Raw genomic sequence first — 26,557 nt, 5'->3', positions numbered from 1 at the left:
GCTTCTGTAACATTCTGGTTTTAATTGGCTTTTGCCAGGATATCTGAATGTAGCAAATGCACTGATTCTCAGAAATAGTGAAAAGGCTTGTATTTGTATTTCAGTGCTGTGGTAATAGGAGAAGATGGATTGAAAAGAGCACGCTGCTTGCTGCAGTGCTCTGCATGGGCCTCCTGTTTGTTGGCAGAGGGACCTCACTGCCAGGCTCTCCTGCTCACAGGAGTGGGTTGGCAGTGGGATCTTCAGCTCTCCACCCCAAGTGGTTCTGACATGGAGTGGCTCGTTATGGGTGGGAAGATATTTTCAAAGTAATTCATCCCAGGAAGCGGGTGCGGTGTAGGGTTTGTTTTTCTTTCCTGGAGACCTTCTACGATCACAGGATGTAAGACTTAACGTAATAAGCACGTTTTCCTCTAAAACCCTCTGAGAACGTGTTGTTCTTTACTAAGGAAGTTTTAAGTAGGTCATCATATAGCACTGGTCGTGGACTTGGAAGGTGTCGGTTTTTGAGCAGTAAGAGTCAGCTGTGCAGAGTGGCAGCTGTGTCTGCAGAGGAGTAAGGGAGAAAGATTCAGTCAGGAGAGGAGGCTGAGGAGTTGTACCAGGGGAGGTTCAGAGTAGACATTAGAAAATATTTCTTCTCTAAAAGAGTGGCAGTGAATTGGCACACGCCGAAGGAGGTGGTGGAGTCACTATCCATGGAGACGTCTAAAGAGCTTGTAGATGTGGTATTGAGGAATGTGGATTAGTGGGCAATATTGGTGGAAGGTGGCCAGTTGATCTAGATTATCTTAGAGGTCTTTTCCAACCTTAATGATTCTAAGATGCGTGGCAGCCTAGCTAGCACAGGGGATGAGGATGTGTGGGTCTACCTGTGGGCAGCATAGCTGAAAAGAGAGGTGAGGAGGATTTGGGCAGTGGTTTTGTCAGGCCTATGCTTGTCAGTATGTATGCATTTTTAGCCCAAAGTATCTAAGCTATTGAGAGAACTGTGAACTTCCAGAAACCATCTTGAAGTTGGGTGGAGCAGGGGAAATGCTGGGTTTTAATCTTTCAAATTCAATCTACCGTCCATGTTTTTGTATTGTCAGTATATTTAATAGTGAGGGAGAGCTATTTTGTGCTTCAGGTTTCTTCCTTCTTTTCCTTTTGTTGTTCTCCTCTCCTTTTCCCTCAGTAACACTGGTACCTCCGGTCAGGGAACTGAAACACTAAATTAAATGCTCTGTTGACTTCCCTGTGGAGATAACATGCCAGGAAAACAGATGGCTTATTTCTTTTGTGGTAAACTCATTTTATCTTTTGCTTCAGTGAATATTATCTATGTAGTTCACTATTATATGGCAGCTCAGATGTAAATGATACTTAGCAAATAAGACACACTAACAGTCCTTGAATCAGGAAGCTTCCATACTAACATGTATAAACACGTGCAGCAAATGAAGTAAGATTAAGAATATGGTAAAGTATTTTGGGAGTATATCAGTATTCATGTTATATGTAGGGATTTAGGGAGCTCTACACGCTTTGAGTTGCCCCTCAGTATATGAAGGGCAAAACTCATGAAGATATTTACATGTTACTTTTAAGGGTAAATAAATGGGCCAAAAAAGAAAATCTAAAAGGAAAGATAGTTCAGTGTATTAGAAATGTGTTTCAGGTGCCTATATGAAGTCATTCCAAAGAGGTTTCCTTTTTCTTTGTATGCATTCACAGAATCTAGCTGTATGGTTGTTTCTTTCTAGTAGCTGTTCTGCAAATGGAATGCTGTTTTTGTCCACAACATTTTACGACATTTGATATTTCAAAAAAATAGCGCAGTACATCTCTGTCATTTATCCCTGAGCAGTGAATTAATCCTGGGCTGAATACAAGCCCAAGTACTTTGCTACAAAGCTCTAGTTGCAGCCTGAAAAAGCAAGAATGTTTTCTGGAACAGTAGGATATTAAAACCAACGTAGAAATGCGAATCAGTTGCACCCTGCAGCTATATAAAACAGGCATGATTTCAGCTCAGCAGGTTTTTTTTTTACATGCTTTATCTGCTAAGTTTTGTTTTGCTTTGTTTTTTAGGTGTTTTTTAATAACTAAATAGAATACACAAACATCGTACTTTCTGTTGCCAAGCTCTTTTCAGCTGACTATCTTTCTCATTACTTCACTTCTCAACAGAATTGTACAGTCCTGCTGGGGCATTATTAGGTCTTTTTTAGTCATCTCAACTTTTCCTTTGGGCTGGGGGTGAGACCATATGTTGTGCCGTTTGCGGCAAGCTCAAGAAATTTAGATTTACAAGTGATATGCATGGGAATGTGGAATGCTGAGCTGGGAAGGATTGAGTCTGGTCCTCGTTGTAGTCAATCATTGTTATGTTCAGTGAGGTACATAAACTATCTGCTCAGTGACTTATAGTACACCATGGCTGCAGGTAGCACCCTAACGCTGTCTGAGAATGTACAGCCTGTAGTAAAAATTTAGAATCTGTGTCTTACAGCAGATGATGGTGAGACAGTTGAATAAATCAGCATTCAATTGATGTTATTTTTTTCCTGAACTGTTTTATATAAACACATGAGGCATCACTGGAGAACATTTCAAAATAATCCTAATTCATATACAAACTTCACAGCAGCTGTTCTTATGGGCACAGTTGATTCCCAAATGACAAATGCTGTGATCACACAGGGCACAGAGGCACTGAGGAGATAAAGTTTTTGTGTTGTAAAAAATGATCTCTGATTTGCTTTGTTCTCAGATTCAAAAGGGAAAGAAACTGCAGCAATGAAAGCTGACCTGCTGAGAGCTCGCAACATGAAGAGGTATATTAATCAGTTGACAGTGGCAAAGAAGCAATGTGAGAAGAGAATAAGGTTCCTGGGAGGGCCTGCTTATGATCAACAGGAAGATGGCTTTTCTGATGAAGGTGATGGCTCTCAGAGTCAGAAGGTATGAATTGAATAGTACTTACATTGCCTGAAGGTCATTCTAAATGTGTTAGCATTGGTTCATATTAACTTTGCTGTCATTAATCCTCCCCCCAGGAATCAAGTGTAAATTAACTGCTGTATATTTTATGTTGGGAAATAACTGCTGTAGTATCTGGAAAGACTCATTGATCATCCAGGTTGGAACGTTGCTGACCATGGAACATCAGGATTAGCTGGCATACTGTGTGCAGGGAATTCATGAGATCATGGCAGCAACTTTATTTCAGAAGAGTTCAACATATGTGCAATGTTTCTTTGCCTCTTGTTATATTTACTGTAGGAAATACCTGTGGGTTTTGTAAATACTGAGTTACTCAAAAGCAAACACTTACTTGTCAAAAGCAACTAGTAAAACTAAGAGCAGTCCCTGCAGGAAAAACTCTTAAGATTGTTGACTGCTTGTTTTCTACGTCACTCTACTCTAGGAATGGAAAAAAAAACACAACAAAACAACAAGCATAATTGCTGTTGCATTAGTCAGCAGCTACAAAAATAAAATCACAGCTAATTAGTCTGGCTAAATTTTGTTTAGTTGCTTCCTTGTGTAATTTACTCTGCCCCTCTGGGCAAAGCACAGCAATTTCTGTATTCTGATTAGAAGATTTTATCTTTTTATGTAGGTAGATCAAAGAAGTTAACCCTTTTTGTAGGATTTCTAAGTTTTGTTGCATTCTTATAATAATTGTAACTGAGTGTATACCGTTTCTCCATTATGCAACTTTTTCTGTTGTTTCTTACCTGTTATGCATTGTTCATTGTGAATATGGTTTGAAAGAGAGCAGCTCTCCACCCTCCACTTGTCCTTCAAGAGCCATTTCAGATAGTTCGTCAAAGATTGTGCTGAGGCAATCCAGAGCTGTTTCCTAAAGTTGAATGGAGCAAGTGGTGCCAGTGGGAAAAAGGCAGAGAGAAGCATGTGGCAGAACCTTGAAGGCCACTGATGCCTCTGAGCAGGCTGTTCAGGGCCTGCTGAGAGGATCTGTGCTTTCCGGGATAGATACATAGTGGCATACAACTGTTAGAGAAACAGGGTTAGGTAGTGAAGCTACACTGGATAGGGGTGCTGATGATTGCATTGGTGGATCAAGGAGGCTGAATACAAGCCAGCGGCCATGCTGCTCTTCTCTGAGCACAATGAAATGCCCAGGGCTTTGCTTTGTGAGGGGGAGTGCCTTCACTGTCATTCCTTGTCATCCACTGCCTGTATTGCACTAGCTGCAGTCTGAGCTCTTAAAGGTCCCCAGCTCCTTCTACACAGGTAATTTTGGTTTTTCACAGCAACAGGACAGAGTGTTCCTTTAAAATCTAGCAAATAAACTGATGCTGAAGTTGCTGCTGCTGTCCCTTAACTTCTTGAAGCCTGGGTGTCTTCTCTGTTAAGCTAGTGCTTAACCTGAAGAATAGCTAGCTCCTGTAGAAAAAGACTGGGATTTTGCCTTTCTTTAACATGTATGAAATAGGTCAGAAACAGACATTTACTGATAGTGTTCTGAATTATTGTTTTATGCAAGTGTAGTACAGGAGCTTCAATACATCATTAACTCTGGGAAATGTTTGGTGCTAATGAATAAAGAATAAATCGATTAGTGGCCTAAATGCATATTTTGTTTTCATTTCTGCTTCCTACTTCGCCTTTCTTGCAGTTTTAGGGCAGTAATAGAGGTGCTGGTAAGGCTTTATGGTCTTAAGTATGAGGATGGATTATCTAGAGTTGTCAGTTTTCCTGTTGTCCAGATTTAAGAAACAAAAATCACATGCTTTGAAATACTTTTTTTTATAGCATAAGATAATTACAAAAGTGTCACTTTTTTTTTCATAAATATGTACGAGACACAAGATTGTATTGATTTTGCACATTTCACTTAGCCCATTATTTCAAATGTGTAAATTATAATCAAATGTTTAAAACTAATGAACGAAGACACTCAGCTACCACCTGAATCTGAATTGTAAGTAGCTCTGATACTGATTTACAGTGTGCCCTGGGTGTTAGATTTCCTTTCAGAGAAAATACAGTTTTAATTAGTGTAATATATAACACATCTCTTCTAATCTTCTCCTGGGCCTTTTTCTTAGAAATTGTACTTGCAGCGCTGCAGTAACTTTATTGAGTTCTTCTTGCCTGTGTTCATTTAGCAAATAACTTGCTCGTGGCTGTTGTACAGAGCACAGATAATCATGGCCACGTCTGTGACGTAGTCTATGGAGCTGCAGCATCTCCTTAGTGTAGCTATGGTCTGTGAATGGTAAAAGTTGCTGTGAAGTACCAAAGAGAATTCACCCAGAAGCCATCTGACAGTGTTTTAAGTCTCAGGGAGTCTGTGCTCGTAATGATACTGGTGAGGACTAGGTTGAAACTCCTGTGGAAGAGCTTGCTTCCATGGTCCTTGGATAGATTCTGATTTAACTGGTGATTGGTGAGATTTTCACAGTGATTTCTGAGCTTTAGAATGTAAAATCATGTAATGTCAGGGTAAGTAGGGGTATGGCATGTGGGGATATAAAGAAGGAGAGCTGAAATTACTCTTTTGCTGAAGATAGTGTGTCTTCTGGCAGGAGTGGGCTTCCACATCAAGTGGCAAACTGAGAAAAGCCAAGTGAGCTCAAAATGAAGCTCTGAATACCAAAGTGAATGTGAGATGTAGTGGCTGTGAATAAATGAATTATTACAATGAACTATGAGCAATGATATGAGGAAATTTGGGGATTATTCAAGGCATTCTGAAAAAGACAGACTTACCTAAGAATGCCATTTTGAAACTTACAAGGCTGAATTCTTCCCATGTACAACTACCTCCTGTTGGATTGAGATGGATGTTGCTTATGTGGAGAAAAATTGGAGAGGTGACTCTAAGAAGAATGCTTATTGTTCTTCCTTAAAATTAAAGGCTATTTACTAACATTTGCCTTTTTCCAAATTCACAGAGTTGTCATTGTAATTTATGAGTAGCAAAGAAAGAATGTAAACTTTTCAAAGCAGAAGATGAGCAAACTACAACCAGTTGTCTTCTTTTTGTTGTTTCCCATGTGTGTACAGCTCTCTCTTTTGGATAACAAGAGGACATAAACATAATGTTTTCAGCTCTTAAATTCTGTTGACAAAATGTTGTTGAACTACTTGAAAACCTCTGGGCAGCAAGTGAAAGACTTCAGGTTGTTAGGACCTTCACCTTGGAAGCATAGTTTGATTACCTTAGTTACCCTAGTCTAGATCAAAGATGAAGATTTGCTGTTTGGTGCCAGGTAGGTATTTTCAGAGGTTTTCCACTTGTTTTTCTTTTCTTCAGATTCTCCAGTTTGAAGAAATTTTGGCTAACCCTTCATACCGAGAGCATTTTCGAATCTATATGGACAGAATGGATAAGGTGGCTTTGATTGATCTATGGGAGTCTGTGGAAAACCTGAGGAGTGCTAACAAGGTGGGAAAAACTGCAAGTCCATGTGGCTTGTATATAAACTGGAATATCTGCTTGCTTTTAAAATAGCACTGCTATAGGATGGGTACTGAGCAATTCTGGACTTTTTTTTAAGCTTCTTAATGTTTGGGGAAAGTATGGCAATTAAAAATTGTGGACCTCTTTGATAGTGTCAATAGTTTACTGTTTTTTTATGTGGCATCATTACCTACAAAAAACGATATCTCATAGGCAAAAGTACTAATTTCCCTCTCCAACAGAGAGAAAGTGGGCAATAGGAGATTGGTTTTGCATTTTGAAAATACCCAGTTTCCTGTCCTGGTACATGTGTCTCTGGTGTGCTTTTAAAAGCAATGGGTGTGGAAGCTTTGATAATTTTAGAACACAGCTGTTTCTTCACTTAACAAATATCAGTGCTTACCTTGTGAAATGGGCTGTTTTGCACAGGTGCACAGGCAGAGTGCCTGATCTCAGTAAGAGGTTTACAGATATGCTCATTCATCTGGGCATGAAATCAGCTTGTCCAAGTTATGCACCTGGATCCAGAGCCATCCTGGTATTGTGAATGTTATTTATTATTCTCTTCATCTCCCCATCCTTGCTTTGCAGGCTGAAATACCTCAGCTGGTGAGTGACATTTACCAGAATTTTTTTGTGGAAAGCAGAGAAATACCTGTGGAAAAATCACTTTATAAAGAAGTAGAGCAAAGTCTTGTTGGTAATAAAGGCATTGAAGTATTCTACAGAATTCAGGCAGATGTTTATGAAACTCTGAAGGACAGATATTACCCCTCATTTATCGTCAGTGATTTATATGAGAGATCAGTCAAGAAGGAAGAAGAAAGAAGTTCTGTCCAAGTAACTCCTGAGGACAAAGACGAAGCTGTGAGTCACCTTGACAATTTCTTTCAACATTGCTTAGGTACAATGAGCTGGAGATGATCCTGCTTAAAGTGTGTGGAAGCATCTTCTGTCTTTGAGCTTTGATTTCTTTTTTTTTTTTTCTGATATGTTTATTAATATTATAACTTCTGTAGTTTCAGTGGATAAACTCAGTCTCTTTGAAACAAAATGGTATAAAATGGCTGACAACTTTAAATTAGTTAAAAGTACATATTTTAGATTTCTAAGCCTTTTGTATTCCTTATCTTTCATTTTGCTTTTTAGTATCACAGAATCCAAGATACCTCATACAAACTCAGCTGTTTCATTTGTCAGTCAAGGAAGTCTCAGTGATTTTGTACATTTCTCTTGGACACTCTCCATTCCTTCCCTCCCTGCACATGCTAGATACTAAGCAGGTCTTAAAGTTGCAAAAAAGGAAGAGAAAGGTAAAAAGGAAAAAATGGAATCCTAGTGTCTTTTATTAATTTATGGAATAAAACAATAGACTGTGTTGGAAGAATAAACTGATTACAATAGCAGTGTGACTGGAGATACTGAAACAGAACATTTCAAATGCCAAGCAGTAACCCAACAGCTGCTGCCTTGGGGCAGGCGTTTCCAGTGGGTTCTCTGAATCAGTCATGCTGGGGCAACTGGTTATTTTGATCTAAGAACACTTTGACAAGGGCATCTCTCGGGCTTGTGAGCATCTTTCACTTAGGCTGCCACTTCAGGGCAGCAGTAATATCTTCGTTCTGCTGAGAACAGAGTGACATGTTCTGGTTTGTCAAAAACGGAATCTAAGGGAGAAAAATGAGAGCAGAATCCAGAGGCGCTGATGCCAACCTAAGCATTTAGAAGCAGTTATTCCAAAGCCTGAGGGTTTCCTGCTTTCTGTTTAAATATTACTTCAACTTCTTCAGATGAGCTGTTGTAAAGAAATTACTTCCCATACAGATCTTGAGAGCCTGCTCAGTTTTTTATTGTTCGTTTCTCCCAGAGTCCTTTTCCTTGACCAAGTATTTGAGATCTGCTTTCTTTTTTTCATGGCTGACCCAGCTGTGTGTTGAGAGTAGTAGGTATGTCAGGAATGTCCTGCCCTTTTCTTGGCACTGGTTGGACTTGGAGGAAATGCTGTTACTCTTTTTGCACTGCGCTTTCTGTTCTGAGCTCTGCCCTTTTTATTCTTTTCATGTATTTTATTCAGAGTCTCACCATTCTCACCAGTGGTGATAATCATTTCGTAAGGAAAACTGACACCATGCTTTAGGACTGAGCTGACTGTCAGATAATGTTCACAGCTGAAACAATTAGATCTTGGACACAGGCATCATCTGTTCTTCCTCTCGGTACTTGGTTAAATGAATGTTGTGTTTGAAGGCTGTGTTTGCTGTGAAACCTTAAAGACTAAAAATGTCCAAATTTTTCTATATGGTTGAAGTTTTTCTGCATTTTTTAAAATGACAAGCTAAGTATGAAGTTGCATGTGCTATTAGAGCATCATCTAATAGAGTGATCCTAATGGCTCTGCGCCAGGCTTCAGGGTATTTGGGGTGGGAATAAATTATAGCAAGTTATTCCTCTAGAAGTTTCCAATAGCCTTTCAAGTGTGGGTGGAAATACCAGCTACTAGCTAGCAAACGGCCTTCTTTCTCCCACATATAAGAAACTGCAGTTGAGACTTTGGTACGCCTGGAGGGTTCCATGTGGTCAGCGAGTACTGGTTGTTATGGGGCTGGTTTGGATTTTGGTGGCCGATATTCACACTTCCTGGGGCACTGTGGGAATTGTGTGTGTTCAGTTTCCATTCACTTTTCTGTTGAGATAAAAGCCGTGTAGTGCCCTTCTGGGTGGAGAGCACAAATGTGAGCCTTGATAGAATGTGAGAAGACCAAACCAGGTTAGGGCACGCTCTGCTGGTTCTGCTGCTGGTGGAACAAGCTCTTCCTTCTCATCTGTCATCACTGTTTGTATCATGGATGAAGCTCCATGTAAGGGTCACAAGTAAAGACACAGAAGCAAACAGAACAAGCCTGGAGGCTGTGCTGGAGCTGTGTAGCAGATCACTGCAGAGTCCCAAGTCTGTGTTCTGGAGATCTAGTGGAAACGGAAGGTGTGCAGTGGAGATAAGGTGAAAGCAGCACAATCCATTACGGTCTCAGCTTTGAGTATGTTGATTGATTATTTGATAAATCTGATAATTTTATTGGAGGTAGCTTTCTATCTTGTAATTTGTCATTTTATGACAAACTTGCATTCAGCACTGTTTTCCTGCTGAAAGGCTCAGAATCATTTAATGACGGATCTTACAGCCTTCCTCTGGGAACAGAGCCTCACTGCTTTGTAATTAAATGCAGTCCTTTGGTGACTGGAGCCAAACTTGGTGTGAGCAGCTGCCAGCTCTTCCCTGCTGAAACTAGTATTCCTGATTCTATATGACGTCTGTGCTTCCCTGCAGGTTCAAATGTTTGGTTTATGATCTGTGGAGTTTTGAATAAAGTCCAGTGTTGCTAATACTTATTATTTGTATTATTGTAGTGCCAGGAGACAATAAGAAGCTGTAAGCTAATCTCTGCATGCTTTGAAGCAGTCTCTGACTCACCAGGTTTACAGATCATGCAGAGCAGCTGGAAGCACAGGGCATGCAGCTAGTATTTGCTCAGCCACATAGGAGACAAAGGCAGAGCTGGAAAAGGGCACGGATTTCTTCGCCTAGAACTCCTGATTTCTACCTTACGTTACCATCCTTTAGAAGGACCAAACTGAGGAGGTTAATTATTGCTGCTGCTGTATCCCCCTCAAACTTATTTCACTAAGATGTAAACTCAGAGATTTCCTTCTATTAGCTTTATGTTAAGTTGAGATGAAACTTATTTAGTGGAAATATCATTAAATAACACAGAAGTCTGTCCCTTGTTTGTGGGCTTAGATTTATCCCACCGATAAAACCAAGATCCATTTGACCACAGGCAAACCTCAGAGATTTGTGAGGATGACATTTGATGGTGGCTGCATCACAGTGCTGTTTGCTGGATCTCAGCCTCTTCATTCCTATCTGAGGAGGTACTGTAAGAACAGGGAATTTAAGGAAAATGTCAGAAGTTGTTAAAGAGGAAGTAGCTGAAAGGTGTGAAGTTCTGCATTTTCTTTCCACGTGTTTGCAATGCAGCAGATGGGAAAATCAGTTGGTTTGTTTCAATGACTATGAGAAAATGATTACTGAATTTAGGTAACGCATATGTGCTTCTGACACATTTTTTATTAGCATTTCTAAAAACAGCAGTTAAATGTGTTTATGAAGAGATAGGATGTGGTTAGCTGGTTCTACAGGCTGGTAAATCTGTTTTGTGAAGGTTTGTTGGAGGCAGGACTGTGTGTTAGAGCTCTGGTTTTATTTTTTCCCCCCTTTGTTACTACCTTCCAGCTCAGGGCTGAGTATTTGCTGTCCAGTCTGGTTCTGAATATCGAGTTACAAAGCTGTTGTTGCTTTTAAAAGAAACGTTCATTCTTCCTGTCACACCACAGACTTAGCTCAAAGGTCATTTTCGTTTGGAAGAATTTCATGCAGATGTAGTATAAATGATAATTTGACATTTTTTTCTTATGTCTCATATTGGATCTGCTGGTTGAAGTATATATGAGAATTTGTTAGACTAATATGCCAATAGACCTACATGTTTATTTATATGAAGAATAAATGTTCTTACACGTGAAATGCATTTGGAGCAAACAAAATTTTTCCTTTTTTCACTTAATGATGCAGTCATTCCCATCCTCTGTTTCTAGAGCCAAGGTTGTGGAGAAGCTACTGAAGAATGCAGCACAGGAATTAATGAGCAGGCCAGTTATGCTGTAAATAAGCTTCGCCAACTAAACGACAAGCTTAAATATAAGAAACAGGCTCTAAATTCCATATGTAATTCACCAAAACCCAACAAAAAGGTGAGTACCTTGGTTGTCTTCAGTCCTTTTTTTATATGATGTGTTTATGTAATATCCAGTCATATCAGGCTCTTTCTGGACAAGTCTGATGCCTTTTTTGTTCACCCTGTTTTTAAAGTGCAATTAGAGCTTGGTGATAACAACTGCAGCTGTGATTTAAATTTTGTCATAAAATAATGACCTCTCCTCCCATAGTCTTGTTGCTCTGTTCACAGCAAATCAGGTTTCTTCCTTGTATCTCTGCCCACTTACATCTGTATAATTAATTGTGGCAGCTGGCTCTGAGTCCTTGCTGCATCTGCAGCGCTGCAGTGTAGGGCTGTGCTCATTAACTGCTGCTCCCTCTGCTGTCCTGCAAGTAGCACAGCAGTGTCATGGTGTCCCAATATGAAATGGGCTTGCTTAAATAAAGGAAAGTGACTCCTTTATAAGGAGTTGGGAGAAAGCTGCAGAGAATACTTTCATCAGCCTAAGATGTGGGGGGATGGCTGAAATGGCGTGGGCCAACACCATGGCTCAGGACTGTGGGCTCTTCCTTCTTTTGTTACTTCACACGTGGTGAGTGCAGCAATGAAGTTGACAGCCCACTCATTCTCATTGCTCCAGGGACATATGCCTCTAAAGCAGGGTGTAGGCAGTAGCCTTGGAGGCTGCAATGGCCAGCTTTGCTCTCTCTGTCCCTTCCACACCTTCCATCTGCCATAGCCTGTCTTGGCAGCCCGTGCCAGCGTCTCACCACTCCGAATAAATGTGGAAGCAGCTATTTTTTAATAATATGATATACCACCCCATCACATTTATGAGCCTTTGCTGTAAAACTTGTAGCGCAGGAGCACATCCTGGCAGCAGATTATACACAGATGCCACATTTTATGTATACGTTTACCCTTTCTAGATACTGTCCCCTGGGATTAGGTATAGATAGTTATTTTTGCTGATATTGTAAGATATGCTATTTCTCCTTTGGGAGATTGGCTGTGAGCTATGTGCTGATCAGAACATCTTTTTTTTTTTTTCGATGTGTGGTTTCCACAAGAGTAAGTCCTCCACTTTTCCAAAACAGAAGTGAGTTAAGTGGTAGCTACTAGACTAACTGATACCATAGCTTTGTTCCTGGAAATGTAATCTGTTCCCAAGCTCTTCCATCTCACTGTGTGTATCTGAAATGGGAATACGGTAGGGAGGATGCCTTCAATAAGAGGTGTTGCACTAATTGCAATTTCAAGTTAGAACAAAACTTATAATATATGAACTGTGTAAGAAATAATCTTATCTAATGTGCCTCTTTTATCCTGAGAGTGTGACAGTATCCTGCCTTTCTGACGTGTTTTTCATTTTAGTACTGGAGCTTATCTTTGAGGCTAATGTATTGTACAAGTGTACTGTCATGATTTTCTTTTGCACATAAATTGGTCTTTTGCATGTTTTTGCCTTTCTGAATAGTGGCCTCAGAAACGTGACTAGATGTGCCACCTAAGCTTTTTCTTCCCAGTGGTAATTGATAAATCTTCCTCTGCAGATTGTTTCTAAGCTGAAGGATGAGATCACTCTGATGGAGAGAGAGCATAATGACCTTCAGTTGCACATTGCAAGAACAGACTGGTGGTGTGAGAATCTTGGCATGTGGAAAGCCTTCATCATCTCAGGCGAGGTATGGTTTTTATGGGTCTTCATCCTCTGCAGCAGTTCAAACTTGCAGAAAGAGAAGGATACAAAAATTGCTTATGCTTTCCTTCTGCCTTTGTGTACGTGTCTGCACTTTGTATTTGCTTGGGGGGAAAAACCAACCCCTTCTGAACTCCTTTCTTTCCCAAGTGTTTATTATATTATATATAGAAACATTTCCAGTCCCCAGACTCTGTTGTAATGGAGTTACTAAAACACCTGTGTATATATGAGCAGGTTTTGGCATTGGGTAAATTAATTTGCTCAATTAAGTGCATAGTTTTTCATTAGAGCTGCCTCATGCTATAAACACCATGCTTTTGCACTTGAGCATGATTGTCTCTCCAGTATACTTCAAAGATATGCACACTTTTTGCACATTGTATTACAATATGTAATGGTATTGCAGTTTCAAGGAACTAGAATAGGATACCCAGAGAGTGCTTTATATCTGAGAGTAAGTTGCACAGATCATTGTTTCCATTTTGCAGAGATAGCTGTTGTGAGATGTTTGCATGAGACTTGAAAACACAAACCCAAAGGGTGGGAACCTTCCTGCTAGACAATGTTCCCTCTGAGCCACGTGCTGGAAGCTGCTATTCAAGCAGCTCTTTTTGCAGTGTTCTGGCTGAGAAAGCAGGAAGGTAGTTCCTGAAATAACTGTGCTTGGAACCAGGCACATTTTTGGAAGTTGAATCTGGTGCTGTGTTCTGTCAGGATGCTGCTGCACTTTTTCTCTAGAGAGATGTGAAACCCAGAAGTCAGATAGGGTTTCCCAGTTTCCATGGGCAGATACAGGAAGAGTGCATTGCAGAGAATGTTCTCCTGGTGCAGCTGAGCAGCTGTACAAGATGCAGATATATTTTAACTGTGTACCTTCTGCACTGGTGTCGTGGCAGCTCTTCAAATCACCTGTAAAAGTCTGGAAAGCTTAAATATATTGTTACTTCCCTCAAACAGGTGGGGTGAGAATGGTGTTCTATAGTCACCTTTCTGTTACTATATATTAAGACAGGCACGTGACATTTTGGTATAGTTTTTAGTTTAAGTTTTCTGTAGATTGTCTGATGATTGTCTTCACAAAGAGACTTAAATTTTGTGCAGTGATGGTGAGTGAATTTGCATGCCACTCTGGCAGCACAAATTGTTCCACTTTCAGAATTATACCTTATCTGTATTTTTGTTGGCTTTTTTTGTTTTCCCCCATAAGGTTTTAGAAGAGAACGGAGAACAAGTGCCCTGTTACTCTGTCCTAGTGAGTTTACAAGAAGTCGGTGGAGCTGAAACTAAGAACTGGACTGTTCCCAGGAAGCTCAGTGAGTTTCAGAACCTACACCGGAAGCTCAGTGAGGTATGAATCTCAAGGGATGCAGAGGATGTAGATTGCTAAAAGTTGTCAGGGTTGTATGTGGAGAGAGGAAAAAAGCCAATGCTGAATACCACACAAAAATATGACCAGTTCTCCAGTCTTCTGGCTTTCACCCTTTCTAGGTTCATTATCTACATATACCTTGCCTCTGCCAAATATACATAGAATTATTTGCTTTTTTTCTTAATAATGAGTGTTTTACCAAAGTGACCCAACATCTAAATAATGTACTTGCACCTGTCAATGTTTTAAAAACTAAATTAAGTCTCTGGCTCCCAGAGAGATATTAAGAGTGACACTCTTCAAACAGAGGAAATTTCCTCTTAATTTGCTCTACCTTTTCTATCTTGTAGAAGATTGATAATGGTGGTGTTGGGAGTTGCAGAAAGGTTTAGATGTGTCAGCCCACAGTGGGTGAGGGAAAGGTGTTATTCAGCATGCTGAGCAGAATATGGAAGGCAGATGAGACTACAGAATCTCATTTCCATTTAGAACTGGCACCACTGTTGTTTTTCTGCGCATGCACATTAAGTGAGCTGCCCTTTCTCCTACAGTGCTTTCCATCATTAAAGAAAGTTCAGTTGCCTTCACTCAGCAAGCTGCCCTTCAAATCTATAGACCAGAAGTTCATGGAGAAGTCTAAGAACCAGCTTAATAACTTTCTGCAGGTAAGAAAGCAGACCACAGAGTGATGACAGTACCAGAAGTTAAGACACAGCTGTATGTTCATCTCTTCTGTCCTACAAGGATTTGATGACCACAGTTATTTTCCTTTCACCACACTTTTACAGCCAGTGATTGAAAAATCCTAGTTTTCCATCATGCTTTGGCGAATGTATCCATTTCCTGCTAGTTTTCAAGTAATGTCTCTGTCCTTTCTCTCTTTGTGAGGTCTTTGTGTGCCATTTAGGTCTTTTTCTTCTACCCTTCCCTCTCTGTTCTTTCCAAACAAGACTTCAGATGGTCCATCTTAGAAACTGCACACCCCTGCCCCATCTTGACTGCAGCACAAAGGGTCAGTGATGGCAGAGCATTTTCCTTCTTAGTCCCACTTAGTCTGGGTTTGGTGTGTGGCCAGTTAGCTTGAGGGGCTGTCAGCAGGGAGGGGGAGTTGTGCCTCTTGCAGCGTAGAAGAAGTGGCTTGGCTTCTGCTGGAGTTGGGTGTCTGTGAACTAGGCTAATACTGCTGAGATGGCATTAATTTAATGGAATGCAGTGTGTGATTACTGTTTTTAGGTCACCTAGAGCCTCAGGTGGAGAGCCTTGTTATTTAATTTGTTTAAAATAGAAAGGTATTCTTGGAGAGGGAGTTCAGTTTTGCTTCTGTAGACAAATTTGGTCTCAGGTTAACACCACAAATTACATTCACAGCATTTGCTTTTTATTTTACAGCACACTCTGTATGTATGGCTGCTTTTTAAAATAAATTACTTGAATTCTCAAGCACACAAGTAATTCATGTGTTATGTGTTAGCTGGAAGATATCAGTATGAAAAGTGTTGTGTAGACTTCAGATGTACCTTCCTATTTGCCAGTGATTTATGGGACAACCAAACTTTGCTGTTTGCAATGAACACTTCTGTTGAGAGTAATGTTATCAATCATCTGGATTCTTTCACAGTTAAGATGGAGGCTGAACTGGAATTGAGTACCTTTCGTTCTAAATATGAACTTTACTTATTCTTGAAGTGATAGGATTTCAAACTTGGACGGATAGGATTTCAAACTTGGACAGGTTGCCAACTTGTTGTGTCCAAAAACATTATTGAAAAAAAATGTGCTAAAATTATAAACCAGGTGACTGTGAATCTTCATGTTTTTTTTCTTAGGTGCTGTCACGATCCTTTACCAAAATGTAGGTGGCAAGCTTTATGTCCTTCTCTCTTGTCTTCCTTCATACTCCTGATAGAGCTGTGATATCCCTTGCTCCCTGATGGTTGTACAGTGGTTTCCCATGTTCTGAGTAGCGCTGCTAGTGCCAGCAGCAACAGACTGAGTAAGAACAGCTTCTGCTAACTTGACCAGTGCCATTTTGGCATGCAGCAGTCTGGTGGCCACAAAAAGGGGATTTCTTTTTCCTCTGGCTCATTCACTGTCACCAGAAGCATTCTAAAGAGTGGCTTCTCCTGTCCTGTGGGCAAGAAGTTGGCAGTAACCCTGCTGGAATTACAGCCTGGTGTGAGGGCTTAAGGCAGTCCATGTGTTCATGTTCATTCTTTGCAGGGATGTGTAGCCTTAAAAGAACTTCTGTGAGATACTTGAGAAATTCAATTCATGGCATACTAGGGTGGAATTCCTCAAAAGCTTCTGTACCCGCATGCAGACAGGTGGGCACTCCCAGGTGCGTTTGACTGAAGTTAGGTGTCTAAAGAAGAGAACTGAATAATGCCTTGGGAGTTGATGCTCTCTCTATTGACTAAAAGGAGAGCATAGAGCAAAACAGCTCAGCTGCAAGGACTGGCATTGCTAAGCGTGAGAGTCATCTAAAATGCACGAAGTTGAGATGGGTTTGGCTGATAGTAGCCAGTCCTCTAGAGGTAAGTTAATTTGATCGCTGACCAGCTAAGAAGTAATAAATAATGAGTCCTAGAATTGTCATTTTTAACTACAACACTAACAACTGATTTCTTATAAATCAGAACTTCATGTTTTAAAAAATGAAGTTGCCAGATTAAAGGCTTGACAAGCTTCTTAAAATAAGATCATCATAGCCAAGCATCTGTCAGACATAGATTATTTTATCTCATTCTACTTTTGAGCTATCTTAATCACTAAGTTTTATTAGCTGGCCTGATGCACTTTGTTCCTTACAAAGAAATAGTTAATGTGTTATTTTTGTCTCTGTATTCCTTTCACAGAAATTGCTCTCTGATGAAAGGCTTTGTCAAAGTGAAGCACTTTATGCCTTCTTGAGCCCTTCTCCAGAACACCTCAAAGTGATTGATGTGCAAGGAAAAAAGTCGTCTTTTTCACTCTCATCATTTTTAGAGCGACTTCCTTGTGACTGGTTTTCTCATCAGGAGGTAAGTTATCTTCCCAGATTTAATTACTTAGCCAGAGTAAGCAGACAGAGCCATTATTACAATACATTTGAATGGCAGGTAGTATTGGAAGGCATTTTTCAAAGGTCATTTTTAATTTACCTGTAGCGAACAAAGATTCAGAGAAAAGAGCTGTCTATGAATTTATGAGGTATTTTTAAAAAATTTCCTGCCCTTTGACACACACACAGATATACATATATATAGGTAACTGTGCAACCTATCATCACAAATGAATGAAATGCAGTCTATGTGGGATTGTTTAGTTTTTATTCGTGTTCCCTCTTTCTATGCTTTAGACATGCATGTTTTAGGGAGTTTTTCTCTTAAGAGACTTCTCTTGGCAGCAACAACTTGTGGAGCAAAGCTGGTTTTGATGAAGAATGTCTGCAAATGGTACAGGCTCACAGAGGGAATTTGTATATGCGGATGGTAGCCCATGTGGCCAAACAGGTTGGCATATTTGATACTAAAGCATAAAAAACACTGTTGTGTCTTTGAAAACACAACAAAGAAAAGATGAATGACTAAAATAGCTCACTGACTAAAACTAAAATTTCATGGCACTCTGTCATGTGTCGTTTGGGTTACAGTTATACGTCCTCCAGGGAACTGCTTCTATCACCAGTTGCATGGTATATTAAACAATTCTTTTACTAAATGCTGTAGTTTTCTGCAGTGAGTGGGCCTCCTCAAGGCTAAGTGGAGTTAGGGAAACTTGTATGGAGCTGGCCTGTTAATAGACAAAAAGATGGTCTTGTTACTGTCACGTAAGAAAATCCTGAATGTTTCCAAAATTGCACTGAATTCATACCTGGGCAATGAACACATTGTATTATTTCAGAAGACTTAACATAAAGAAAGTAAAACGAGCATCTCAAACATTTTGACAGAAGTACTTCTGTTCTTCTAAAGATGGAAAATAGTTTATATTCACCATACTGACTAATAGGTAGAAGTAGCAAAAAAACCAAGGAAGCTGTTAGTAGTGCACTAATTAGTAGAAAAACATCCTCAAGAAAAAAGCCAGATCATGTGTGTATTATATTATTTGACTGTGTCGTGTTTTATTCCATATTTTGAACTCTATTGAAGAGTTCAAAATATGCTCTCTTATAACTTTACTTGTTGTTCTAGCACATATCTGAATAACGTGAGACAATATTAACCTCTTGAGTGCTGCTTTCAGGATTATATATTGCAGTAATTTCGGATCTCAGCTATCCGGGGTTCCTTAATAGGGGCTAAATTTGGAATGGAATTAAATAAGAGGAAAAGTACAACTGATAGTATCTAGAGAGTGGTTTAGGGGTTTATGAATTATTAATGGGGATAGAAAACACACCACTGCAGTGTAAGTTACTTACTGCATTTTCTAAATGGAGGATTCTCTTGAGCAGAAAAATAAAACGGGGACCACAGAGGGATCATTGGATTTGCCCTTCTGCTCTGAGTAGGCTCATCTATACCAGCAAAATTACTGTCAGGTCTTTATCTGGGGTATATTTAAACCTCCAGTGACCAATGGATGCTCTTCAGCCACGCAGGGTAGTGTATCAGTTTTCAGCTCTCTCCTTGGTTATAAGCCTGTTCTTACCATCTAACCCAAATCTTGCTGTATTCAACCAGCTCTTGTTCTGCAGCAAACACAGAGCAGCCCATTCTCTTTCTTTAGAGAAAACCTCTGTATTTGGGTGGGGATCATGCTCTTTATCAGGAGTTACTACTTTTCTTGGGTCTTTTACTCTTTTATTTCTTAGACTGAGCAGCCCCAGCATCTCCTACCATTCTGTGTAGTTCTCACAGTTCTGCTCTGCACCTTCCTGATCATCCACATTTTTCTTGGAAATACGACTGATTTTGAAACGCATTGCAATCACTGGGTTTTCATATTCCTGTGTATGAAAGTCTCCTTTACATATGCTCACAACTGTCTGATGGACAGCAATCCTGCCTACGTATCATGCTGTTATGCTTGCCTTTTGCACAGCAGTGTGGCCCTGGGATCTTTCTCCTGTCCTATTATCAGTATCAGTATTTTTGTTTCCTGCATTTACAGAGTGAATTATTGCTGCTTTGCAATGCGGGGCATTGCAAAGGCGGGGTTTGGAGGATAGGAAAAAGGGTTAAGACATTCTGATGTACAGCTTAAACACTGTAGGAGAGGACTTGAAAATCACAGAACAAGAGGGTTGGAAGGGAACTTGAAGGTCACCCAGTTCCAGCCCCATGTGCAGGCAGGGTTTGGGTGATAGGCAATTGAAAGTCCATCACTGTTAGGCAAAGAAAGAAAACAAATTAAGAGAAATTAAATCATGAAGGAGGTCCTCTGGACCAGAAGATGAGAAGGTAAAAAAAAAAAAAAAAAAAAAAAAAGGAGTATTGAAGAAATGTCATGCTGTGCCTACTTTGTCCCTCTGTTCTTAGGAAGAAACGGAAGAGGACAGTGACCTGTCGGACTATGGGGAAGAGGTGGATGGAAAAAGGGACTCTATTGCTGAGCCGTGTTTCATGCTGATTGGGGAGATTTTTGAGCTGCGAGGAAGTAAGCTGCAAACCTGCTTATTTGCTAGTGGAACCTGTTGGCCAAGAAATCTGGGGTGCTTTGTAATTCACATCTTTCTATTCCAAAAAGTTGAAATATTCTTGAAACCTCTGTAGCCAACTATTCTGGCAAGGAGCTGTTTTGCAATAGTTCCTAACTTTTAAACTTCAGAATACAAGCGCTATTACAGTGTAACACTGCAGTAAAAATGTCACTGGCAAGGGAGGGAATATGCTTTTTCATTAAAGAAAATGAATTTGGAGAAAATAGGGAAGTACAACAGCATGTTATCTGTATATGGGCTGCAGATTGCAACATACAATTTATGAGGAAGGAAAGACAACTCCATCACAGGATGTGCCAGCAATGAAGCAGTGTGGTTTTAATGTCCATTTCAAGTGCATTATGGATGCATTTCAGTTCTACACTTTGTATAATGGAAAAGATGCTAGAACTGTGGCACCTTTCCCTATCAGATTTTTTCCTTCTTTATGTAACTGAGTGATGAAAACTATTTTTGGTTCTGTTTGAATGTAGAGCCACACTTGACACTTTATAAAATTAGGTACAGGGTAATTATTACAAAATGCAGCCCCTTCCAAAAATAACAGATGTAGATTCCGAATATAGGCTTTTCTTCTAATGATGGTGAACAGCATGAAAGAAGTATTAGACTCTAATTACTAGGAAGCACTTGCATTTGTTCTTTTAATTGGCAATGGAAAGCTAACTGCGTGACTGAGAATACTTCTGGAATTGCAGTGCTGCTGCTGCATATACAGCATTGCAGTTGTAGGGTACAGAAAGTCTTCCTTTTCTTCTAGCACAAAAAGTGGTTGGGCAGTTTCATGGTTCGGTACACTTCAAATATTCTTGAACATTAAAGCTTACAGTATCAATGGCAAATGCATAATGCAGATGTGTTTCTGTCATCTGCAGGACTTAAAAACTGTATAGCAAACAGTACAGAGAAAACAAGAAAAAAAGAGACTCACGTACCATTAATTAATATTTAATGCAAGGATGGTTTTTTTGGTTTGTGGTTTTTAGGGGGATGTGATTTTGGGTTTGTAATGTTAGTAACTCCATGACCTTCATTTCCTGTCCTCTTTCATCGTTCCAGTGTTTAAGTGGGTGAGAAAAACATTAATTGCACTAGTACAAGTCACTTTTGGAAGAACCATCAACAAGTAAGTGCCTGTTACTTGAATTGAACCTGCAACATTGTTCCACAGGGAAAAGACTGAGCAGAATTGTTGAGAGTAACAATAACAATAATCTGGACACTCTGTTGTATATGGTAATCCACATTTGTTTTCCATAGCTCAGTTTACAGATAGGTTGAGTAGAGAAGCCACAAATATGGCTTATCTTTCAGCCCATTTACCCAGGACTTTTTCCTCTACAAAGGGCTTTACTTCTGAAAGAAATCGGGAGATGGGAACCCTAAGAGACTTCTCAATGAAGCAGCCTTGCGTGTGTGATGAGCCGCTGCCCTGTTTTTCTGAATGACCTGGCTCTGAGTAGCTCTTTGTGGAATAAGTATTTGCAGGCTACACTGAAGTGCAGCCTTCTGTATATCTCAGTCAGATTATCTGCAGTGATCTCCATTTTAGAGCACAGCTGCTCAGTACAGCATGCTGTAATGCTGGTGGAATTGGCATCGGTAAATTGAGATATTTACATGAAGATAAGCATTGCTTCCACTGTTTTTTAGTAGGGGAAAAAAAACAGATTTGGATAAGGTGTGATGTGCTCACTTCCATGCTTTTTTACAGGCAAATCCGTGACACTGTACACTGGATGTTCAGTGAAGCAATGCTTGTTTACTATATTGGCGTGTTTCGAGATGCTTTTTGGCCAAATGGAAAGCTAGCACCACCACCAACTGCCAAGAGTGATGAACAAAAGCAAGAGACCAAACAGCGAGCACAGCAAAAACTACTTGAAAACATTCCAGGTGAGAACACCTCCATTCTGCTTAATCCCAGATCTAATAACTAGTAAGGAAACCGGTTAATCAAATCCTGTTCTGCTGCATTCTAGATTTTTCCTTTGGAGCTGTAAGTCATGCTTATTTGCATAAATAAGTGTAATTTTGGCCTTGTTCTTTGCTTCTCCCATCTTTGTCAGGTAAATGGCATGGACTTGGGTATTACCAGGGGATAGAAGGTCCAGTATTGCTGGAGTTTGTACATAATACTCATTAAGAAAGCTAAGTGAAGTCTGGGTACGCTCTGCTATGTCCCAGTGAGCAAACAGGAGGTGGTTCTGCTGCCTGGAACTACTTGACATACAGGAAGAGTGGCACCACAGTCATTGCCACTTGCTCTAGTATTTTAAAATGGAAGAGGGAGGTCTACCCACGTTGTCATTATTGTGTGATGCTGTGCTTTTCTGAGAAGAGGTTTCAGGGCACCTTGGAGGGACCTGCAGCCTGGACAGAGACACCCCAGGCAGAGCGGGGTTTGCAGTGCTTTCCTGCACCTGCCCTTTAATCACCACCAAGTGAGGCAGCTTCCCTTGAGTGTGCATGCTTCTGGGGCACTGTCGTAGAACAGCCTTCCTTAGTAGCTTTGGGTTTTCTTATTTGTTTTTCAATTAGAAGTGATGCTTCAGGACATATCTGGATTTACCAGAAATTAATGACGAAGCACTGGATTTACTCTCCACTGTAATTTAATCCAAAATGTGAATGATAGACATAGATTTCCCTCATCTGCTTGCTTCTGAGAAGTATTTCTGGGAAGGTGGAGAGTAAATCTTAACTGTTGGAGGAATTCTTTGTGTCTGAAGGTATATTTCAATGAATGGATTAATAATGTTTGCCATTAGAGATGACTGTGTAATGACTACATATTGCATGAAAACACTTAAAGAATATTGTCACCAAGCTAAACTATTATTTAACTCAGCTGACTTGAGAGTGAAGGGTACCTTTCCAACCAGTGACCTGAGTTACCTATGTGTTTTTAAAAGGCTGGCAGATGGCATTTATACATCTAACTATCTACCATGAAGGGCAGTGTTTCATTTTCCAGCCTTATGTATTTTTGGGTAGTAGTGTTGGTTGGACACTGCCTAGCAGGAGTGAAGCTGTACGCTGAAGTCATGTTTGTTGCAGATACTCTGCAGAGCCTCGTTGGACAGCAAAACGCCCGCCATGGTGTAGTGAAAGTGTTCAATGCACTGCAAGAAAGAAAGGCCAACAAGCATCTACTCTATGTGAGTAACCAGAAAAGTGGGCTTTTAGTTTTAGAATCTTCTTAATTGCTGAATTCCACTCAGAATTAAAGCCTGGGGTGTGTGGTTTTGCACACATAACAGTAGTATGGTACTAATCTCTGCAAGTAACTCTTTTTGTTCTTGAGCAAAGTCAGAAAAAACATACTCCTTTCATCATCTGAATCATTTTGAGTAACAAAAAGCTGTTTAAAATACAGTACTGCTTTTGTCTACAAGAGTCTCCACACCATCCAAGTTGCCCAACTTCATAAGATATGCACTGATTTATTATAGCTGAGAAGAAGCAGACACTCACTGCATTGCTGGGACAATTCAAGGCTTTCAGAACAGCAGCTGCATGAAAGATGAGCAGAAGGACCTCATGTATGCTGCTGTTACCTGTGATGTTCTGAATATATCAGAAAGGTTAAAAGGAACGCTAATTTGGCATCTGTATTCAACCTCATATCTTCTCTGTTTTTCAGGTTTTGCTGGAACTGCTGCTAACTGAACTGTGTCCTGAGCTACGAGCTCATTTAGAGCAGCTTAATGCCACTTAGGTTTGAATCTGCACAAGTGGACCACTAGAGAAATGTCTATGTCCAATAATAGACATTAAACTTATTTTCCTCTTTTCCATAGAGGGCTGAGGACTATGATTATTTTTAGGGTTTTTCTTTTTCCTCTTAAGATTTTTTTTTTTGTGAAGTAAACATACTTGAAAAGATCTGATGCTGTAGTAGGGTAGACAAAACAATGTTGTATAGTTGCCAATTTTTATTTAAATTGTTCTATTTGACTACTCTTCTGTTTCAAATATAGATTGAAAAATAAATGTTCATATAAGCTCAAAGAAACCAGAAACTATTTTAAACATTTATGAAAAGAAGTTCTGCTTATAGTGGTAAACTAATGAATGTTGTACAGTTCTAATCTCCTCACTGAGGATTTGAGCATTCCTTTTTTCTTGTGCATTGAAAAAGCCTTGTTGTGCAATATTACATGTAAAGCTATTGTGAAAATTTTATCAATTTTGTTTTTACCAAAGATTTCCTGTAGTTTGAAGCACTTGTAAGCAATAAATAACAAAATTCAATTTCCGTATTTGATGATTAGGCTGTACTAACAACTACTGAATGAGTTTGACAGTGGTAATTTCATACAGAATATTTATGTTCTACAGACTTACTGCAGTCTGTGTACAAAATACATATTTTAAACTGATATCTCCAACCAGAATGCCTGTGCTAAACGGGAGGTTTGAGATTAGTGCTTCTATGAATGACTAAGTAGATGTTTAATTCCACTATTCCAATAGCTTCCCTGATATTACTCAGGGCTGTTTTACTCAGCTTCAGACAACCTTCAGAAGTTTCCCTTATTTTATACAAAGGAAGGAAAAAAGTGTTTGGTTTTTTTTTAATTTATGTAAAAAAATGTGTAAATATGGTCTTAAAGCCCATCTAAGCAATTAAACATCAAAAAGCTCCGGGTGCCATTCCTTACTTTATTTCAAATTCAGTGTAACTGTGCTCTTTGAAAAACAAGACTGACCACATCATAAAATCCATCTGCTGTAGTGAAATCAGTGTTTTTACTAACATCTCACCTCCTTTTGCCACAGAGCTGAACAGTTCTCAAGTGACAGCGCAGCCCTAAGAAGCAAGCTTTCCTGCACATACCAAGCTTTACAAGTAAACAGGTATTTAGAAATGTCCAGGCTTACCACAGCCATCAGTAAAACTTCCCAGAGGTACCATGTGATAAACGATTCAGTATAATGCTATTCAGTCATACACACTCCTAACCAAAAGGTCTTCCAACTGTTTCTAATACAGAGGTAGCATAATCATATTATGAAGAAGGATAGAAGAAATGGGCCTAGTGTGGCATAGAGACATGCTTCCAGACTGATGCCTTTTCTTCTGTAGTTCTGTCAGTAGAATTCACTACTAGTAGAAATTAGCATGGTTCAAACTTTAAAGCTTTTTGTCATACAGACCACTTTCTGAATTGGAATCTCTAGTCTATGGGTAAAACATGTTAGGATGGTTCAGTAGATATAGATGAGTTTAAAAAGCACATGAAAGAAAGTATACGTGTCACTAGCAAAGCTAAGATTCAAAAATGGAATTCAGCATAAAGTCATGAGCTGTAGATGGGCTGTATGTGAAAACTAGGCAAGTTTGGGTTCAAGCTTTTCAGGGTATCTAAATACTAAAAATGCAAAAAGTATACCGTTCTTTTAATTTGGTTCATTCTGACTTATATGCTGTATAGCAGTACTGTGTCCTTAACAGAACTTATCTTCAGTACCATTTTAAAAGTCTGCCTTTGCCCTGTATCCCAGTTATGTGCGAGCTTTTTGCTTTTTTTTAAATATCTCACTAAATTTCTTATAAGTTATATAAATTTGAAATTCAAGCAGTAAGTGAACAGTCTGTAATTGAAGATTAAAGATGACTTATTGCAGGAAGTTTGTGTAATACCTGCCAGAACTGAAGGAAACACTTAAATTCTTCCAAGATTAGCTTTCAGTTCAAGATCAGAAGCAACATCAGGATCCAGAAGGCACGCCTTTGGAAACAGAGAACATGGAGTACTAGCTTTAGCCAAAATAAAATTGTACACTGCCAATACAACACTAGTAAGGCTGTAAATTTTTGTATTTCACATCAGAAAAATTCAGTACTTCAAAATGAGCATGCTCAACTCCATTGTTAGCCTTAGTTTCATTTTTTTAATACCATTGGTTGGTGTGGGATCAGTTGGCACCACCACCAGCACCTTAAATCTGCTTACAGACTGGTCATTTTCATTCAGTTCCATCATATATGTCTTGTTTCCTTTGCCTGTTTCAAAACTGGGTAAAAAAAACAGTAGGCAAAAACTGCAGCTGTGCAGTTATTAAAAACAAAAGAAACCCCACTATTTTCAGTTTAGTTGATTATAACTATGATTAACAATAATTATTTTTCAGGTACAAAAGAAACTGAACATACCAAACTCCATTCTTCCAGTTTTACAATTGCCCTTTAACTACTTTACTCCTTTATGTGGCCTGTCCCTTCTCTAGGATTGCAGACATAGAGATGCACGGCATCAATCAACAGATATAATTTATTTTTATACTGAGAAGTTAGTGATGCTTACTTATCAGTAGCATATATGTTGCGGGTGAATGGTGAGTGAAAGCTGTAATCTTCTGTCTGTAATGTTAGACTAGGCAGAAGACAAGGGGAAGGACCATAGCCACGCTACACCATGCGGTAGTGGAATCCTGATGTACATTTTCCACACCTTCTTATCTAGGACTACCGGGGAAAGTGTTCACAACAGCCAACCTTGTGTTTCTTTCCTGATCTCAACCTATCCTCTGAAAGGCTTTTACAGCAAAAAGCCAAAATCTTTTAAATTATGAATTCAGCCAAATGCTTGCCTACTCTGCTAAGCCTTTTCTATCAGTGGCTGCTGTGAGTAAG

General features: G+C 39.6%; 2 protein-coding genes across 4 annotated transcripts in view; one reads left to right on the top strand and one right to left on the bottom strand.

Annotated features, from left to right (window-relative positions):
• SNX25 (sorting nexin 25) overlaps window positions 1–24,564 on the top strand; it is a 64,070-nt gene extending 39,506 nt beyond the window's left edge. For all 3 annotated transcript variants that reach the window (XM_031607443.2, XM_031607442.2, XM_090138866.1), the window contains exons 7-19: window positions 2,756–2,946; window positions 6,275–6,406; window positions 7,013–7,288; window positions 11,075–11,230; window positions 12,750–12,881; window positions 14,106–14,246; window positions 14,819–14,932; window positions 17,123–17,287; window positions 19,733–19,850; window positions 20,974–21,040; window positions 21,629–21,810; window positions 22,975–23,075; window positions 23,561–24,564. In XM_031607443.2, the coding sequence (XP_031463303.1) occupies window positions 2,756–2,946; window positions 6,275–6,406; window positions 7,013–7,288; window positions 11,075–11,230; window positions 12,750–12,881; window positions 14,106–14,246; window positions 14,819–14,932; window positions 17,123–17,287; window positions 19,733–19,850; window positions 20,974–21,040; window positions 21,629–21,810; window positions 22,975–23,075; window positions 23,561–23,635 (1,850 nt within the window). In that variant the 3' untranslated portion in view covers window positions 23,636–24,564. The remainder of the gene's footprint in view (window positions 1–2,755; window positions 2,947–6,274; window positions 6,407–7,012; window positions 7,289–11,074; window positions 11,231–12,749; window positions 12,882–14,105; window positions 14,247–14,818; window positions 14,933–17,122; window positions 17,288–19,732; window positions 19,851–20,973; window positions 21,041–21,628; window positions 21,811–22,974; window positions 23,076–23,560) is intronic.
• The window catches only part of LRP2BP (LRP2 binding protein), a 16,721-nt gene continuing 7,722 nt past the window's right edge, over window positions 17,559–26,557 (bottom strand). Inside the window, exons 8-9 of the mRNA XM_031607447.2 lie at window positions 25,565–25,652; window positions 17,559–18,038 (exon numbers count right to left, since the gene is read on the bottom strand). Coding sequence (XP_031463307.1) covers window positions 25,587–25,652 — 66 coding nt within the window. The 3' untranslated portion in view covers window positions 17,559–18,038; window positions 25,565–25,586. The remainder of the gene's footprint in view (window positions 18,039–25,564; window positions 25,653–26,557) is intronic.

This window comes from Phasianus colchicus, chromosome 4 (genome assembly GCF_987193195.1).
Source record: "Phasianus colchicus chromosome 4, bPhaCol1.hap1.1, whole genome shotgun sequence".
Classification (NCBI taxonomy): domain Eukaryota; kingdom Metazoa; phylum Chordata; class Aves; order Galliformes; family Phasianidae; genus Phasianus; species Phasianus colchicus.
The sequence above is the reverse complement of the archived record's forward strand: the minus strand, read 5'-3'. Positions and strand labels throughout refer to the sequence as shown.